The sequence below is a fragment of the Vicugna pacos genome, chromosome 10 (genome assembly GCF_048564905.1).
Source record: "Vicugna pacos chromosome 10, VicPac4, whole genome shotgun sequence".
Classification (NCBI taxonomy): Eukaryota; Metazoa; Chordata; class Mammalia; order Artiodactyla; family Camelidae; genus Vicugna; species Vicugna pacos.
The window spans coordinates 65,815,895-65,834,176 of record NC_132996.1 but is presented as its reverse complement, the minus strand read 5'-3'; the positions used below and the strand labels follow the sequence as shown (position 1 = coordinate 65,834,176).

The 18,282-nt window shown below is 54.9% G+C and overlaps 1 protein-coding gene across 2 annotated transcripts; it reads right to left on the bottom strand.

Moving 5' to 3' along the window:
- Positions 1 to 8,879: 8,879 nt before the first annotated feature.
- SAXO4 (stabilizer of axonemal microtubules 4) lies at positions 8,880 to 17,633 on the bottom strand. Of its 2 annotated transcripts, none has more exons than XM_006214875.3 (14): positions 17,537 to 17,633; positions 16,849 to 16,984; positions 16,272 to 16,389; positions 15,817 to 15,970; positions 14,759 to 14,887; positions 14,052 to 14,115; positions 13,510 to 13,622; positions 12,951 to 13,010; positions 12,747 to 12,833; positions 12,318 to 12,431; positions 12,138 to 12,232; positions 9,795 to 9,959; positions 9,187 to 9,278; positions 8,880 to 8,984 (listed from the first exon to the last, which is right to left on the bottom strand). In XM_006214875.3, the coding sequence occupies exons 2-13, from the start codon at positions 16,955 to 16,957 to the stop codon at positions 9,200 to 9,202; spliced, it is 1,287 nt and encodes a 428-aa protein (XP_006214937.2). In that variant the 5' UTR covers positions 16,958 to 16,984; positions 17,537 to 17,633; the 3' UTR covers positions 8,880 to 8,984; positions 9,187 to 9,199. The 2 variants fall into 2 exon arrangements, with proteins under 2 accessions (XP_006214937.2, XP_072826955.1); XM_072970854.1 differs by lacking the exon at positions 17,537 to 17,633 and adding an exon at positions 17,196 to 17,258.
- Positions 17,634 to 18,282: the final 649 nt, after the last annotated feature.

Sequence of the window (18,282 nt, the reverse complement as noted above, 5' to 3'; positions counted from 1 at the left end):
CAGGCCCTGGGGTCAGTGTGTTTGTCCAACTAAGGGTGTCCTAGAACCCACAAGGTAAGCCTAGGAAGCCCCAAGCAGGCTCAGAACCTCTGCTCAAGAGGGCAGAGCAAAGAGACCCCTAGGGCTGTGATCTGGGCTCAGGGTTTGCCTGTTAGCAAATTCCAGGCAGTCTCGGGCCCCTCATCAGTAGACAGCCAAACTCACAAAGCTAGCTCAGTGGCTGCCCATCGGCTCGCCAGAGTCCCTAGAAACTGGAGCCTAGACATACCCTGGGGATCACATGCCCCTGAAACCAGAGCTCTGAGAGTGACCTGCTTCGTCTGTTGAAAACTGAGAGTGTCATTTTCCATTCAGTACCCACCAACCCCCCTTCATCTCTCCCAGGGGACGCCAGAGCTGGAGGAACAGAGGCCAAGGGAGTAAGGCTGACTTGATGCCCAGGGCTATGCCTCCTGGCATGGGAACCTGACCATCCTGATGGGTGCTGGTAGGCTTCCACACTCCAAGATGGCCCTAAGCATGATGGCTTCCTCTTTCTGGAAAAGGCCATGGTGGTCATGGCTGGCAACTGCCCTTATGTTAATAACTTCCTAGATCTGTGGCCGAGTGCAAGTTGGATCTTCTGTGCTAAGCCTCCAGACCCAGGTCCCAACTGTGATCACCAAGGACTTGCCTGTCCTGGCTCCTCTCCCTGCGACAGGGGCTACTGCAGGTCACCAACTTCTCTTTTACTCGTCTTCTTCCTGAGCACTCAGCAGGCTGATGGGATGGGGCCCTGGAATGAGCACTGGTTCAATGGATGTGGGCAGGAGTGATACATGCTACAACCCAGCACAATCCTCTACTCTCTTTTATTTTCTGCAGTATTAAAAGGGGAAAGGAACTGGATCCCTGAGTCACCACTTGGAGACCAGCTATCTGACCCATATTAGACTGAAGCAAGTGAGAAATAAAATTTTAATATGCTTAACCATTTAGACTGAAGGGCTGTTTGTTATAGAATTCACCTGGCCTAATACACTTCCTCTCAGTTTCTCAAACATACCAGCTTCTTTCTACCCCAGGACCTATACACATGCTGGTCCCTCTTGTACTTGGCTCATATTATTTATCCTTAAGGTTTCAGCTGAAACCTCCCTTTTTCAGAGACTCTTTCTAGGTCCTACAGAGCACATTAAGCCCCCATGTTACAGAGTTCCCACATTTCTCCTTCAAAGTACTTATTCTAATTATAATTAAATAAATGATTAACTGTGACTTATTTGAAGCCTGTTTCCTTTGTACTAAGATGAAAGCTCCATGAGGGTAGGGACCATATTCACCCATGTTCCTTAATACCGAGCCCAGTGCTTGCTACATTGTACCTACTCAAGGAAGATGTGTTGAATAAATGAACAGAGAGTGTCTCTCCCACCAGTTCCATGGGACCATCTGCTCCACTTGAGCTATTTACCCTCTATGAACCTCAATTCTCCCAACTGGAGAAAGAGAGGAGGTTGGAGTGCTTGTCCCAGGTAAAAAATGTAAGGGAGTGCCAAAAACCTCAGCAATGATTGCAAATAATTGTTTACTGGAATAAAAGCATGATTAGAACCAGTACTGTGATGAGCCATTATTGGAGCCTGTGGCAAAAGGAAGAATCATGATGCGAATCCTCTCTTTATTTTAAAACTTGATATTTCATTCATCTTGACTTTTTTGCATTAATTTTGATTTTTTTTTAAATTATTGCATTAAGCTGTTACTTATCTCAATTCCTCAGTTTGGGGCACTTCTTTCAATTTTGCTCCTGGGAAAGTGCCTCACTCGTCTCACCCGAATGGGTGTGATAACACTCCCCTAGAAGGATTATCACGAAGCCTGAGATAACAAGGGAACTGGGTATTATCATTTTGAACTATTAACTGATGCTCTGCTGTAGGCAATTTCCTTATATCCATTCCCCTCCATTCAGATGCTAAGTTGGCATCGCTCTCCAAAGGGAACTCAGAACAGAGAGTCAAATCCTTGGCTTTGAGTTGCAAAAGAGGCTTTGAAACACAGAGAGGGTTTTAAGAGAGAAAGATTTTTTGTTAAGTAGAAAAGCTTGGCTTTGAACTTGGAGAGCTGGGAGCTGATGCTGTAAGCCCTAGAGTGAGAAGGCATGTGTCATCACTGAAGTCAAAATCTCACCCAAAAGGAGATGGTTCCACCAGCAGGTGGGAGGGAAGGGGAGAGGCAGCACTCCTAAACATGGCTGCTGGTCTGCAAAGGGGTTCCTGGCCCTCTTGCTCTGGGCTGAGCCTGAAGGTGGCTTCAAAAAGTCTCAGATATATTTGGGGGACATCAGGGCAGAGGGAACCTACACTTCCCTTACCAGGTGTATCCTGAGGATGCAGTAGTCCTCCCACAACCCCCTCTGCCTGTATGGAGAAATCTCACTACAGTAGAAATGGAGGCAAGCAGGCCCCTCTCCAGAATTCTCAATATACCCCCGTGTCACGAGTCGAGGGCATCCAGAAGTTTCTGCACCTCCAAAGTGGACTTGGTGTGTCTGAGAGCAGACTGATGGACCTGGAAGGGCCACGTGTGTGGTCCAGGGAAGGCAGCTGAAGGGTCGATTGTGTGACCCTGGCAACCAGAGGTCAGAGTGTCACAATTGCTTCCAGGCAGGTGCAGGGAGGACAGGTGTAGATGACCAAAACCCATGAGTTCTCAGGGGCAGTCTACATGGACGGATGCTGCTCCCTCAGCAGCAAGCTCCATGAATATCTACACCCTCCTGGAAAGGGAAATGGAAGGGAGCAAGGACAGAGCCTGACCTGATTGGATCTGAGTCCTGAATGGACAGTTTAAATTCAGAGAGGACTGAGTTGGACTGGAAGCAAAGAGATGCACGGCTAAGCTGAGTTACAGATAGACCAAGGTACATTTCTGAGCTCTTGAGTATGTGCGTGCAAAATCCACACAGCTGAGCAGGTGGCGCTATGCATGCTGGAACCACGTCCAAGGGGCCGTGTTTGCATCAGGAACCTCATAGACTGGTATCCTATTAGGGCAGTAGAGGAAGGCATATTTTTTCATGTCTCCCAAAGGGTCCTTAAGGGCCAGCAGCATTCCTACAGGTGCATAAGACACCCAACTCACAGGAGGTTCTCCAGAAATGTTCATTCCTTTCTTCTCGATGGTAATCCACATGTGAAGGACATTTGAATTCTTTGGGCCTCCCAGCATTCTCCCAGGTTGGAGACTCCCAACTGCTTTATTAAAAACAACCCACATGGACTACTGTGGAAGCTGAAAATTCTGGGAAGTCCCAGCTTCCCTTGTAAATTGGATGCAGGCATGTGACCTAGGAGCCGCCCATCAGAAACACCCACCACAGATTTTGAATCAGAAATGAGAGATGTGGACCAGAAGGGACTGTGCAGAATCCCTTCTGAGGAGGGGTGGGACAGTGGCAGCAGGAGGAGAAACGTCCAGCGCCCCGCATTGGGGGTGGCGTGTGCTCTCCATGGGTCCAGGCTCGTGGGGCAATTTTGGTTGCGGTTCTTAGCTTTGTGGCCTCTATGCTTTGCTCTCCGGTCCACCTGAAGATTCTGTAAGCTCCAAAATGCTTTTAATAAACTCCTTTTCTGCTTAAATGAGCTGAAATTAGTTTCTGCTGCTTGCAAAGAGCTCTGTAATCTCACAGTCAGAGCCCTAAAGGAGCCATGTGATCACAGTGGAGGGACCACTGCCTCATGTCCCCAGAGCCTTCACTGTCATACCCAGGAGTGTCACACTCAGAGTGCCAGATGCCTCATATATGCTCAGGAATAAGTTTGCCCATGTTCTCCAATGCCAGCCTCCTGCCCCTGGTGCCAGAGCCCACTAGGAAAACGTGAATCTGCCATGAAGTTGTCCTACCAAAGGGACACGAAGAGACCACAGGGACTACACCTTGTCGCTGGGCCCAGAGCCTCCTAAAGTCTTTCCTGAGCCCAGCTCCTTCAGGATCTTGCCCAACCTTTCTCTTAGGATGCCTCTCTCAGATGCCTTTCTGATCTGTCTCTTTCCCTCGGGACCTCTGAAGACAGACAGACAAACACACACACTCACACTTACACAGCAAATGAAAACAAAGCACCATACTTCTCACTGGCTGCAAATGTGATACCTGGCTCTCTAGGGAGCTTCCAGGGCCCCACTTGAGACTCCTCAGCGTGGTGACATTTTGGTAAAGGCCTTGTGTTCCTAGCAGGGACCCAAGCGTTCACTCACTCAGCCGTGAGCCTGTGGGAACTTGCTGCACCTCTCTGGTTCAGGCTGACCTGGTTTTCCCAAAGCTCCTTTCCGGGGTGAAGTTTTATGACTCAAAGAACTTCCCCGGCAAACCCTGTCTATAGCAGCATCTGAGAAGCCAGGAATGTCAGGACACCTGGGAGACCCAAAGAGGCCCTCCTCTGATCTTGAACAGAGGCCCTAGGTGTGGGTTTCCTGGGCCTGATCCCTCCTGTCTTTGCAAATCTTGCCATTTGGGGAACATTTCCGTGGGAATGGATATCCCTCCAGATGATCAGAGAGGAAACTGGCGTTGGGATTCTGACTTTCAGACCTTCCATCTGTCTGTGTGTAGTAGACCCACCTTCCGGCAGCCTCCGCACACAGGGTTTTTTGCCACCCACACCGCTCTCCCGGGGCCTCCAGTTCCCACGGACTTTTCCCAGCTGGCCAGCTGTCAGGCCCATGAGCTGGTGACTCTGCGGGTCATCACGTGACCCGGACCAGATGGTGCCCGTCTACATCAGCTGCCACAGTACCGTGACGGGCAGCAGCCCCACACAGGTCTGTGTGCATCAGAAGTGGGGCCCAATGGCACGGCATCCTGCATCTGCCCCAATCTTGCCATCCCGTCAGCCCCCTGGGCTCCACACCCCCACACCAGCGCCATCAGCGCAGCACCCACCTGCATCCTCAAACATCTCCCGGAGGGGGGTCCCTCTGCATTCTCGCTGAAATGATGAAGTCCCAGGGAATATTCCCGGCACCCGGCAGGCTGTGGGGGCTTAATAAAGATTAATCACCATTGTACACCTCAGAACTGTTTCTCAAATATCTGTGGGGAGGGGCAGGAAGCTTTTGGGAGCAGCTTCAATAGGTACTCGCTGCCAAGAGAGACTCTGAACACCGAAGCCTGCTTACGGGGGGGGGAGGGGAGGGGCAGGCAGCTTCCAGGAGGCCCGGGCAGAACTGGCCTCAGAGACAGGGCCCCCTCCAGGGGTAGCCGAGGCCTCCAAGTAAGGATGTACAGGTGTTCCCCAAAGGACACCCAGACTCTCCCAGATGAGTGGAGGCCTGCTCCCAAAGAAGGGTCCTCAGGGGCCTGTCCAGGGCCAAGCGGGAGGAGACAAAGACCAGACCGCGTGACAATTTCAAGTCCCCGCTCCTATCTGGGACTCGAGTTTCCTCCCCTCCAGCATCAATGCAGCTACTACTCAGGTGCCGAGTGCTTTACACACGTCCTCTCACTTAGTCGGCAGGCTGGGCACTGCTGTAGCTCAGACGGTCAGCTGGGGGCAGGAGGCAGCCTCGGAATGTGAGGAGCTGGGCTTTGGACCCAGGCAGTCTGACTGCAGAGTTCAGGCCTGGACGGCTACCCTCTGTGGACAGCCTGGGCCCAGGCGAGTGAAGGGTGCCGGGTTGATGCTGGCCTGGGCCAGGTTGAAAGCTGAAGTCCCAGAGGGGTGAGGGGACGGGCCCCTGAAAGTGAAGCCAGTTCCCACACTCACCTGGCAGCACAAAGGAGAGTGACCTGGCGAAGGCCAGTCCCTCCCACAGGGTTTCACTAACATAAGCAGCCATGGGGTTGTGGGGGGAAGGGGCCACCCCCTGCCCTGGGGATGTACAGAGGATTGCTTGGCACTAACCACGCCCTGGTCCCGGGTCCTGCCAGGGGATCAAGGTTGGAATGTGGGATCCTCAGGTCACTGCAGGGGAGCATTGTTGGGGTTGGTGAGAGGCTGGACCAGAGGGGAGAGCCACAGGGCATGTGCAGAGAGAAGATGGGACCTGGAGGGCAAAGCCCAGCGGTCCCAGGGGCCAGGGCCACGGCCACAGCCACAGCAGCCAAGCAAGGGGGCAGGGCCACAACAGGTCTCAGCTGCTGGGCCACATAGATGCAGGGAGCCTGGGCCACTGACATCCTGACTTCAGGGCGGGTCGCACCCAGAACCCACATCTGGTGCCTCTACTGGCAGGCAGAGTTCATTGTTCATTCATTCATTCATTCATTCATTCCATAATTTAGTATTTACTGAGCACCTGCAAGAGTGCCAGGCACTGCACTGGGCTTTAAAGTTTCAGTGTGAACAAGACAGATGTGGTCTGCTCCCTTTTTGAGCCTCATAGAGGAGGAAGGGAACAGAGAAGGGCTCCATAGCACGGCCATCAAGGCCCCTGACCGACCCACATTCCCCACAGGGATGCCTGCCTCTCAGCATCACTTGCTCTCCGCCCCACTGGCCAAGCCTCGGGCTGGCCCCTCCACTGGGTCCTTGCCCCCAGCCTTGCCTACTTCAGTGCCCACCACTGGCCACTCTGCCCTTTTAATTCAAGATTCCCTCCTCCAGGGGGCCTGCCCTGAGTGACTCGATGGGGAGGGCAAAGGTCAGGAAGCTGGGGATGACTTGGAGTCGAGTCACGCCCCCACCAGCCTACTGCCACTCTGAGTTCCTGCCTCACCCCTTACCAGCAGGCCCCCACCCGCAATCCTTATTGGCTATGTGAGCTGAGGCGAGTGGCTCTACCTCTCTGTCAGCCTCCTCATCCAGAAACAGGGAAATTCATGTCCTACACCAGGCAGGGGCTCTAAAATCACATAAGTTTGACCGTGGCCCCTGCTGGACCCCCTTCCTGCCACCCCACGCCCTGGGCCATCCCCTCCTCACACAATCCCTCGGGCTGGGGCCCAGGACCCAAACAGGGGGGCCAGGCTGGGCTGCCTGGACAGAAGCTGCACGAGGAGAAGGCAGAGGCTAAGGGGAGCCCAGGGGTGGGGGCCACAGCTCCAGCTCAGGAAGTATCGTAGGGTAGCCTCAGGTCATGTGGCCTGGGTGCAGAACAGTGGGAGGGGGAGGCGATGAGGAGAGGGTATAACTCGGCTCCAGTGTCCCTGATGCGACACTGTATCCCTGTTGGGCCAGTAGAGGTCACATGAGCAGGAAACACGAGCTGTAACAGGACACTGGTGGAGAAGGACATGCAGAGATGAAACAGGGTGGGGAGAGGGGTGTGTGTGTGTGTCTGTCTATCCTGGAATTCTCTGTACATCAGCTTTGTGTGCCTGCATGTTTGTGTCTATGATGTATCTGTAGGTCTGCCTGTATGTGTGTATGTGTCTGCATGTACAAGCATCTTAGGTGCTTATATGAAGATGTGTGTTCGTGTACATGCTTGTTTCATGTTTCCATATGTTTCTGTGTGCAGTTACATTAGTAAGTCTGTGTGTACTTGTCTGTTGGCATTTATCAGTCTGTATGTAGTTGTATGTGCATGTTGTCAGGGGTATGTGTGCATCTCTACTTGTGTTTGTGTGTGCTTTTGAACGTGTCTGTGTGCATGTGTGTGAGACTCTAGGCAGGAGGGGCTGGTTGATCCCTAACCCTCTCCCCTACCTCACTATGGCCAAACCACTGTTGGAGCCCAGCCCTGTTGGAAAGTCTCTGGTTTGGTGATTTACCCTTAAAGTTGGGGACCATGGACCAGGAGGCCCCGCCCGCAGTCTGTGGGGCTGTCACTGGGTCCTGAGTGTGGCTGGGTTTGTCATCAAGATACTCTGTGTCCCCTTTTCCCCTCCTCCAGGGCTGGAGCCAGCTGGAGCCACCCACATCCCACATGGAGCCCCAGCCAGGCCGTGGACAGCCCCCAGGCCGGCTGCTCGAGACTGCTGGATACAGCCAGGCCCTGGGGCCAACAGAGCTGTTCCACAGACTCCCACTAAGAGGCAGGGGTGGAGATGGAGGGTGGGGGACCAGCTGTTGAACCACTGAGTCTGCTCCTGTGCCTGCGGGCTGGGCTGCAAGGCGCAGAGGATACGCTTAGCCCAGGGCGGCTGTTGCCTTCTGTCCCATCTAACTTCAAGCAGCTCATGTACCCCTTCTGGTTCCAGGTTCCTCATTTATAAAATAAGGGGCTGGTGCTAGCAGAGTCACGGCATATAGTTGTACGGTTGTGCTCTGCACAAAAGCACCCCGGGGGGAGGCGACAGAAGGCTCTGAAAGGTGGCCTGGATCCTGCCTCACAGGCTGAGGGCCCTGGTCTCAGGCTGCAGCACGTGGAGGAAAGGAGGCTTTCTTCTTCCCATAAGGATTTTGCTCTTTATGTCCTGCGCTCACGTGGGGCGTTTGCCTAGGGGGTGCCTTGTTCTAATTCTCACAAAGGCACTGAGGCACCAGCCTTTGGGGTCAGCCTCCGCCCTTCCCAGTGTCAGTTTTCAGGGATCCATCCACTGTGGACCTTCCTCCATCTGTTTCTGGAGAGAGATCTCTTCCTGCCCCTCTGTCCTCCTGCTTTAAACCATCCAAGGCGGGAACCCAGAAGGGACCCCGCAATCCTGCTCTGATCCCTCGCCCCACGTTATAGACCAGGTATCTGAGCCTCTCTACCCACTTCGTGCCCACCTCTGCCCCCTGCCACTCTGGCTCACCTGCCCCTCCCTGGGGCATCCTCCCTTCTGCCCTTGACCAAGCACTTAGCATAGGCCCTAGGAGACCCCGTCACAGGAGAGGAAACTGAGTCTCGAGAGCAAAGCACCTGGTCTGTAGCCTCACGGTGAATCCAACCAGGCCTTCCTGACTCCAAATCTGGCCCCAGCCTCACCCCTCCCCTCCCAGCCACCTTTGACAGCGCTGACACACTGCTCTGCTTCACTGCTCTTTATTTCATTAAGAAAGTTGCCGAGGAGGCCCCGGGGGAATGTGGGACTAGGGACAGTAGCCGGCTCCTGTCCCCTGGGGTCGGCAAACCTGTGGGAACAGAGATGAGGCCTGAGAGGCTCCAGGTAGTCTGTGGTGCTCCTGAGATGCCCCAGATCTCCCACCCCCCAACTCTGGGGCTGGGGTCCCTGAGCAAGGCTGGCTTGACCCAGGGCTTAGGATGTAGGGCTGGCCCACAGTGGACACCCCTGTATAGGGAACGGCTGTGGGTGTGGGTCCCCTAGCCCCTTACCCCGGCCTCAGGCTCAGTTGGGCGCAGTGAAGCGGCTGCCGTGGCTGCTGTGAGGCGCGGCTCGGTAGAAGGGGTCAGCCGAGATCATGGTTCTGCAAGGAGGAAGGGATGCAGGAGAAGAAGGGATGGGGACCCAGAGCCCGAACCTTCTCTTCTGCCTGCCCCTCCTCTCGGGGCCAGCGCTCAGCTGTGGCAGCCAAGCCACAAACGGTCTTTGCCTGCCAACTCTGGGCCATTGTTGGTATAAATGTAATTTGGGAGGGATTAAATTGAGCAGAAAGGAGTCAGAACCACAGTCATTCAGATTTGTCCCCCACGCTCCCACCCCACCCGACGTGGCCTGGCAGGGAGCAGGCTGGTGCTGGTCTCAGGGAAGGTTCACCAAACTCTGGGGAAAAACAAGGGTGGGGGGAGGGGAAGGGGAGCAGCCGTGCAGAAGGAGGGGTCACTGGGGAGAGGAGGCAGGAGGTCGTTTGGGCAGGGGAGGCAGTGAACAAACCAGAGAGAGGAAATGAGCCTCTCAGACGTACAGACCGAGGAAGCGGGGAGGAGAGGCTGGGGGAAAGGTCCGGATGCGGCAGAGGACAGAGTGGAAGGGGGCGTGCTACCTGCCCACGTGGGGGTGCAGGCGCCGCAGGCTCTCCGCAGGGCTGGGGGCGGCCTCCGTGCGGGTGACCGGCTGGTTGAGGGCATAGCCTCCGGGCTTCTGGGGCTGGATGCCACCTCGAGTCCAGCCTTCCCGGTCGAGACCCTTGGGGATGTTCTCAAAGTATCTGAGGCACAGGAAGTGTTGTTGGAGGTAAGCTGGTCTCTGTCCACCTCTGCAGCCCCTCTGCCCTTCTCTGGCAGGAATCTCGGCTCCAGCAGAGCACAGTCAGCCTCAGATCCTCCAGCCTCCTGGCCTTTGCCCACCCTGTTCCCTCTGCCGGGCACTCCTGGAGGCCCGTCCACCTGGCGAACTGTCACTCACTCACCTCTCACTCTGGAAGCCTACCCTCGCTCTGCCCCTGAGCCGCCCCCAGTGCTGAGACAGTGCTTTGGAGTGTAACGGACTTTTAAGAGATGCCTCCCTCCCTGGCCTGGGAACACCTCAGTGGGTGAGAGAGGACGGGGAAGGGTGGGGGGAACCTGTCTCACCCATTTCTCTCTAGGCAGTCAACTTTTCTTCCATTTGGAAAAAACTTTCTCATCCTCTATAGATTCTTTGTGCGTGTGTGTGAGGACGGTAGTTAGATTTGTTCATTTGTTTATTTTTTAATGGGGATTGAACACAGGACCTCATGCAGGCTAAGCACGTACTCAAACACTGAGCTACAACCTCCTCTAGATCTAGATTTTTTTTTTAAATTGAAGTATAGTCCATTTACAATGTTGTGTTAATTTCTGGTGTGCAGCCTAGTGATTCATTTACACATTTATCTATTTCTTTTCATATTCTTTTTCATTATAGGCCATTAAAAGGTATTGAATATAGTTCCCTGTGCTCTACAGTAGGACCTTGTTGTTTATCTCTTTTATATATAGTAGTTAGTATCTACAAGTCCTGAACTCCTCATTTATCCCTCCCCACCTGCTTTCCCCCCTGGTAACCGTAGTTTGTTTTCTTATGCCTGTGAGTCTGTCTCCGTTTTGTAAATAAGTTCATTTACTGGGCCAGTTTCTGAAGGTGCCAAGATGAGTAAAATGTGGGCCCAGCCCTTACAAAGAGGGGTGCAGAGAGACAAATGAGAAAATCAGTGATTACAACCCCTGGGGCTCTGGGTGCCGTCAGGAAGGGGCAGTGTGCCTGATGCCTGTGAGAGCTCAGGAAACAGACGGGGGGGTTGGGGGGAGGACCCAGCAGAGATGGCTGGGCCTAGGGGTCTGCTGGATCTGAGCAGTAGGAGGAGGACATTTGCCTAGGGAGGGGCAGGGACACGGTTGACACCCCCACAACTGCCCAGAGTGAGGCTCTGCCCTACCCTCCTTGTCCTCTTTGGGAACTAGAGCAGCCACATGCTTCACGGATTTGCTGAGAGACTCAGGCACCGCTTCTGCCCTCTGAGCCTCAGGGTCCCCATCCAAAAGAGGGGGTGTTTAGCTCCAAAGATGTGGGAGCAGAGGGAGCACTTTGGGAGATGGAGGACCCAGCGGGGCAGTGTGAACATGGATGACACAGGCTGACACACAGATGGCAGATACATGAGGGGAGGCTTTTGCCTAAGAATTAAACCTCCTTTATCCCACTCCTGTAATGCCCTGCCCACCCAGGCCTGGCCCGGGTAGCCTCCCCCATGACTTTTGGGCCACATCCTCCTGGAAGCGCTTCATGATGCTCAGGACACTCACTTCTTGTCCAGGGCTCACACAGCACAGAGCTTACCTTCTGAGGGTACATGGAACCCACCTGTCATAGACTGGATGTAGTGTCTTAGCAGATGCTCTGTTGCTCCAGCCAGACCCTGTCATATCCCCCAATTCCTCCCCTGCCCGCCAATGGTCTGCACTGAATCTCTAGGAAGGCTGCCCTTGGGTTGCTGGAGGCTGCTTTGCCTGAGCAAGTAGGTACCTGGGATTTAAGATGGCCCCTGGGGACAGCCGTTAACCAAGGACTGATGGGCGCCGTGTATGACTACTATCCCACTCTCTCGCTCCTTGGCTGGGACCATTCTGAGTTGTGTGTTTTGCATGGTTTTCTAGAGTCCCCTCAGGGGATACCTGGGTTGATAACACACTGGTGTTGGCTACCATCCCTTCCCTATCCCTCTTGCCCCCTCTCTGAGACCCTCAATAAAGGGCTTGCACCCAACTCCTTGGCTCAGGGTCTGCTTCTGGGAGAACCCACTTTGACCTGGTGTTGGTCTTCTTCCCTCATGACCTTGAGCTTATTACTTGTCCTCGTCTCAGTCTCCCTGTCTGTAAAATGGACACGTGCCTCACAGCTCCAGACATGGGGAGGGAATGGGGCTCACCCTTGATTGTAGGTGGTCAGGTAGCGATTATCCAGGTCAGGGTCATAAGGGCTCCGGACATAGCTCGGGTTGTTAAGGCTGAAGCCTGTGGGCTCCTGCACAAGCGGTATAGAGAGAGGACTTGTCAGGTCAGGAGCGGGTGGGAAGTTGGGAGTGTGGGCTGGGTACCCCAGGCCTCACCTTTTTCCCCACGGTCTCCCGGCCAAGCAGGGCAACATTTGTCTGTTGCACCCGCTGAGGGGGCTGGAATTGCCAGTGGCTCATGCTGCAGGGTTCTGGGCCAGGAGTGGGCACCTGCAGGGACAGAGCCACAAGAAGGGTGACTGGGTGGCCAGGGTGAGGCAGCAGGATGGAGGGAGGGCAGGCAGAGTCACACGAAGCCCCAACCACTCCAGCCCCAGGACTGCAGGTCACTGTTTTGAACAAGCCCCTCACTCTCCAGCCCCTAGGCTTTTCCCCCTCCACCCACGAGTTCTTCCTCCAAATCTCCAAATATCCTGATTCTCTCCTTCCCGCAGTGCCTAGATCCATGCCACCGGGTCTGAGAAACCTCCCCGTCTCCTCCCCGTGGTGCTCCCTTCTCTGAGGGAGCTCCCCAAGGCCACTCACTCTGGGGTTCAGGGTCCTCTCATTCACTCGGCTGAAGCCCGTCTCCCGCTCGGAGCCTCTGGCCAGCACAGGCAGGAACTCATCCCCCTAAGGCAGCAAAGCAGCCCCTGGCACCAGAGCATGGCTGCCCCTTGCAGCATCCCACCTGCCCCGCAGGAGGCGCTCAGCTGTGGGACAGACCTGCCCAAGCCGGGCTCAGCTTACATGAGGGTGGGTTATGGGGAGAAAGTCCGACCTGGTGACACTCCGGCTGGGCAGGAGGACCTGGAAAGGGGCCACAGAGGAGCATCAGGCTGGCTGAGGCAGCTGCTCCTTTGTCCTGAGCAAAGAAGAAGGCTCAGCGCAAACATATAGTATAACTGGAGTAACTGAGGAAAGGGGAGAGTTTGGGAAAAAGGGAGGGGAGGGAATATGCTGAATGGGCACCAGCAGGTCCAGCCTCTTGTCTGAACTCTGAGTCGCCTTGGCTACGCTGCTTTTTCTCTTTGGACCTCAGTCTTCTCATCCATAAAGTGGGAAAATTAGACCAACGTGGTGGTTTTTGCCCAAGCTCTTTCATCTTGTGTCTGAATGAAGGCTTCTACAGCTCACTCATATACATATATATGTGAGCTATATTTTATATATACACATATAATATATAATATATATTGTGTGTGTGTGTATGTGTGTGTGTGTGTGTGTGTGTGTATTTAAGCTAGAAATCCCCAGACTGGAGGTCTTCAGTCACCTTGAGATTCTAGTGGGGCCCAGCCTGACTTACTGGGTCCCCAGGAAGGGCCTGGGAGTTCGGCTGAAAGACGATGGGATTCTTGGTGGACTCTTCAGTGAAGCCAGTCTCCTCCTTGGCGCCGATTGATTTCCTCTGTAAGAGATCTGCGGAAGACAGCCCCCCTGTGCTGGCCCCACCCACGTGGCTGTCAGTGGCCCAGTGTCCCCATAGGTGGCAAGGGAGCCTGCTCCAAGGATCTGGAGGCCTGAGCCACCAGGATCGTGGGCCCCAGGGGGACTCCAGCATCCAGGGCAGAGAGGAAGAGAGGAGAGCAGAAGGAAGGGCAGGGGCCGGCAGGCTCAAGCAGCCCTTCGAAGTGAGCAAGTTGTCCTCTGGGGGTCGGGAGGCCTGACGCTGAGGTCAGCCCCTGGACATGGCTTCTCCAAGCTGCCTATTTTTCCTTCTTTCTTTTGCCGGTGTCTTCCTAGTCCTGTGCCAGCTCTAGGGCCCCCTGGCACCTCTCCTAGGGGTCAGGAGTAAGGAGGTATAGTGGGCGGTGGGGGAGGCATGAGCTCAGGCACCTGCCTGCCTACCTGGTTGATTTGACGGCTCCTTGAGATACTTGGAATTATACTCGGAAGTCATGAACCGCGGGCCCTGAAACACAGAGGGTAGAGCAAGGGGCATCCAGAGTGGCCAGGCCTCAAAGGTGGTGGGGGTCAGGGTGACTCTTTGGTTATCTGTGCTCTGAGGAGACCTGTGTGTGTGTTCTGAGATGGGAGAGCTGGATGACACCCCCCCCAACACACACAAATCTCTGATTGGCACACCACAACACCACAGATTCCACCATGAGAGCACAGCTTCCCGTGACAATGAAAAGTAAGTGACATCCCACGCTGGACTCCTCGTGATGAGCAACGAGGCCTGGAGCCCCTGGCACCCAGACCAGGAGGTCCCCAAAGAGAGGAGAGAGGCTGATGGGAGGAAATAGGTGCTCACTTCACAGTGCACTGCCAGGGCTCCGAACGCCTGGATGGGCTCAGGAGAGAAGGGAGCTCATGGGTTAAATCCCAAGATAACACAAGGAATTCTGTAAGGACCACTTCGATGCTGTCTTGGAAATACCAAATATCAAATCCTTGGGTCTCCCCAGTTTTTGGGGGGTGCCCTGAGCCCACATTTAGCCAGCAGCTTGGATAAGGTGAGTCAGCGCAGAACCTGTTTTGAGGAGAGAGGAGAAGGGGGTGCTCTGGCCCCTCTGCCCAGTCCAAGACCCTCGTCCCAGTCACCCACTCACGTGTCGGGAGTTTTCCCACTCCAGTGAGCCCTTGTTCTGCTGCTGGTGGAGCAGGGGCACATCCTTGGGCTCCAGCCTGGTGATGGCTTGGGGTCCATAGTCCTGGGTGTCAAAATGGACCTTCCTGACCTGGGAGGAGGGAGCAGCCAATTACTCTGCAGGTGAGGGGATGGCAGTAATTTTCTGACACTGATTCTGTCCCGGCTGGGCCATGTCCCCTTCCAGAGTCCTGCAGCTCTCCCATCTCACTCCAGGTAAGATCTCACATTCCGACAGCAGCCCACGAGGACATCGGCTTCTCACTCCACTCCAGCCACCTGCCCCCTTGCTCTCACCTCAGGGCCTTTGCACTTGCTGCCCACACTGCTCAGAGCAGTCTTCACTCACAGCTGCATCCAGAGGAACACTGACCTCCCTCAAGTTTTTATCTAATGTCTCCAAAGCAAGCTCTTTTCTAACTCCCCTGACTTGCAGGTGCTTCACTCCCTGCTTCTTCTCTGTTACATTTTTTCCCAGCACTTACCATCTTCAAACACAGAAGAGATGTTTAGAGCATATTGATTGGATGAGTGAATGAATGAATGACAGTATCCATTCTGGTGGTGGTGAGAATGATAAGGATGATGGTTGTGCAATGATAGAAACAAAGAAGTTGGGGAGGATAATGACAATAGTGAATGTGACAGTGACATAGAGGATGGTGATGTGGGCTTGGAAATGTGGACGGGATGGTGGAGACCGTGGGGGTGGGGATGGGGTTGGGATGGGGAGGGAACAGGACTGGACATGGGGATGGTAGAGGTGATGATGGTGGTAGGAATGGGGATGGAAATGGAGGGGGAAGTGATGATGGGGACGGAAATGAGGACAAAGGTGGTAAAGGTGCGTGGACTCCAGCCCACAGTGTGGCTCCTCCGTGCCCAGTCATCTCAGCCTTGACCAACTCTTGGCAGTGCAGCCCCACCCGTTGCAGGGATCCCCACCCTATCCACCCTCCAGCTTTTCCTCCACCCGAGTCTATGGCTTCCCCTCTCTCCTGGCCCTGGCCCAGCTCTGACCTCCTTGGTAGGGGTGGCCGCACTGGGCTTCTCCCGAGAGTAGCCAGAGTTGGTCTGGTGCAGATTCCAGGGCAGAGGGTATTTGCCATCAGGCACCTCCAGGGGGCGGTAGTTCTGACTGGTCTCTGTCTGGAACTTATTGTCGACTTGTTCCCTGAGGGTGAGGCAGGAGCTATTACCACCAGGACCACCTGTCTCTGTCATCTGGAGGCTGCAAAGCTTATCTCCAGAAGCTTCCCACCTCCCTCAAACTTCCACAGCTGCCTCAGGAGTCTGCTTGCCTTTGGGCCCCAGGCTGGGCGCCAGGCCCTGAGTCCCCCAGCACCCCAGACCTAGGCCAGGCAATGCTCAGGGTCCCTGTGTGCGGAGCCTGGAGTTGGTCTGATGACCTCCTTTGGCCCTGAGGGCTAAGGTCCAGCAGGGCAGGGGGTGAGGAGGCATTGGACAGACCATACCCCGTGGCCAGGTTGTCCAGGGCATCGAGATTGGCTTGGTATGAGACCGTGGGCCGATAATTTGATCTGTAGCCTGTGCCTTTGTGAGTGCCCATGCGGGGCTTGAAATCCTCCCGACCTGCCAGAGGGGAAGCAGGAAGATAGGACCACAGGTCAGCAGAGGGGGAGAGCAGTGAGTGGGGCTTCCCGGACAGGGCCAGCATCCCCCACCCCCACCCTCAACCGCCAGGAGCCCAGGGGTCCCTCTGATGGAGAAGGCACAGAGGCAGGAGCAGTAACAAGCAGGAAAGGGGCTGTGAAAGCCTGGCCCTTTGGGATGGGAGAGCAAGAAATGGAGCTGAAGGGACAGGGTCAAAGTCAGTGTGGCAGAATCACAGGACAGATTTGGGGGACAGGGCAGCGGGCCAGGGCCAGCCTGATAGTACATGGGTGGACACAATCCTTGGGGGGCTTAAGGGACAGATTAGTCACTCTGAGTGTGTGACAGGCCAAAGGGGCTGCTTCTCTCCCAGCGGGAGGGCATCCCCATTCCTACCCTGTGACCTGGGAGTGGCTCCTATAAAAATGGTGCCCTCACCATAGGCTGTGCAGTAGCTGGTGGCGTAGAATTTCAGGGGGTCCGTGCAGCCCCCCGAACTCATCTTCACATAAGGGGAGACCACCCCCAGGGGGAGTTTTCCCATCATGATGCTGTGGGGCAGGGCCCCAGGGGCCTAGGAAGGAAACACAAGGCGCCCCGCAGGTCTGGCAGCCCAAGGGCCCCGAACCATCCCCAGGCTCAGGCGCTGGAGACCACACGGGAGGTGATGGATGCCCACCCAGCAGCCTTTCCCCCGCGTCTGTCCCTCTCCACCAACACCCACACCCCAAACTGAAGAAAGGACTAGTAATGGTCAACACTTATGTACCCTGCATGTGTCTCACCTTCCTCACACCTTATCATCACCCTCCCCCCACCTCTCCACCCCCATTTTACAGCTGGGAAACTGAAGTTCCAAGTGATGAATGATTAGCTCACAATAGGTGGGATTCAGACCCAGGGTATCTGACTCCTCAGCCCCTGATCTTAACCCCCACACGCCCTCTTCTGGGGACTGAATGGCCAGACAACCTCCCATCCTGGGAATTCATGGCCACCCCAGCTTGGAAATTCACCCCCAGCCCCAGGCTCCTTGTCTCTCCCTGTGCTCCCTCGCCTTGCCCGCCTCCCTCTAGAAGTTGGTTCGGTTCTCTTGGGGCCCAGTCACAGCTGGCCCCACCCTCACCTGCCCTCCGCAGTGGCTCTGAGGTCAGGCAGGAGGCTGCAGGAGGCAGGAGCTACTCCAGAGAAGCCTGAGCCCTTGGGGAGGTGGCCAGGCCAGGAGAAACAGTGCGTTGCCTAGCAACGGGTGCCTAGCAACAGCGTCCCCAAGCCTCTGACACCCTTCTAAGGCCAGGGCCCACTAGGGGCTGACCCAGCCAGGGAGGGGAGGCCAGGAGCTGCCCAGGCAAGGTCCTGCCTCCACAGCTCTGGCCCCCATGGTGGTGTCCCTCGACAGAGCCAGGCAGAATTGCTGTCAGAGTGACATGGAATAAAAGATAATCCCGAACAATCACTCCCATTTATTGAGTATCCACTTCTCACCAGACACTTTACATCTTTTATCTCCAGTCTTTTGAGTAGCTCTTCCAGGTAGCTATTATTATCCCTCTTTCCACATGGGGAAAATGAGGCTTAGACAAGCAAAGGGACTTGACTGGCTGGAGATCTCACAATCAGAAAATAGCAGAGTTGAGATTCAAATGTAGGTGGGTCCAGATCCCACTCTTAAGCCTGTCGGTAAATTAATGTTTGCTCTGTCCTGCTAGAGCCAAAGCTGTGCCAAGCTCTTTTACACACAGTACTTCACATAATCCCCCAAACCGCCCTGTGAACTGGGTGCTGTTATCATAGCACTAATAAACCACAGCAGTGAAGAGTGTGGTTCAGACCTGATCTGTCCCCTTTGATGGGACACTTATCCTCTTAGGG

Coding starts and splice junctions, on each gene's coding strand:
- SAXO4 (XM_006214875.3), bottom strand. CDS start 16,957: ATGATGGGAAAACTCCCCCTGGGGGTGGTCTCCCCTTATGTGAAGATG. Junction 15,971..16,271: donor CTGGACAACCTGGCCACGGG/GTATGGTCTGTC, acceptor CCTCACCCTCAG/GGAACAAGTCGACAATAAGT. Junction 9,960..12,137: donor CTGACCACCTACAATCAAGG/GTGAGCCCCATT, acceptor CCTGTGCCTCAG/ATACTTTGAGAACATCCCCA.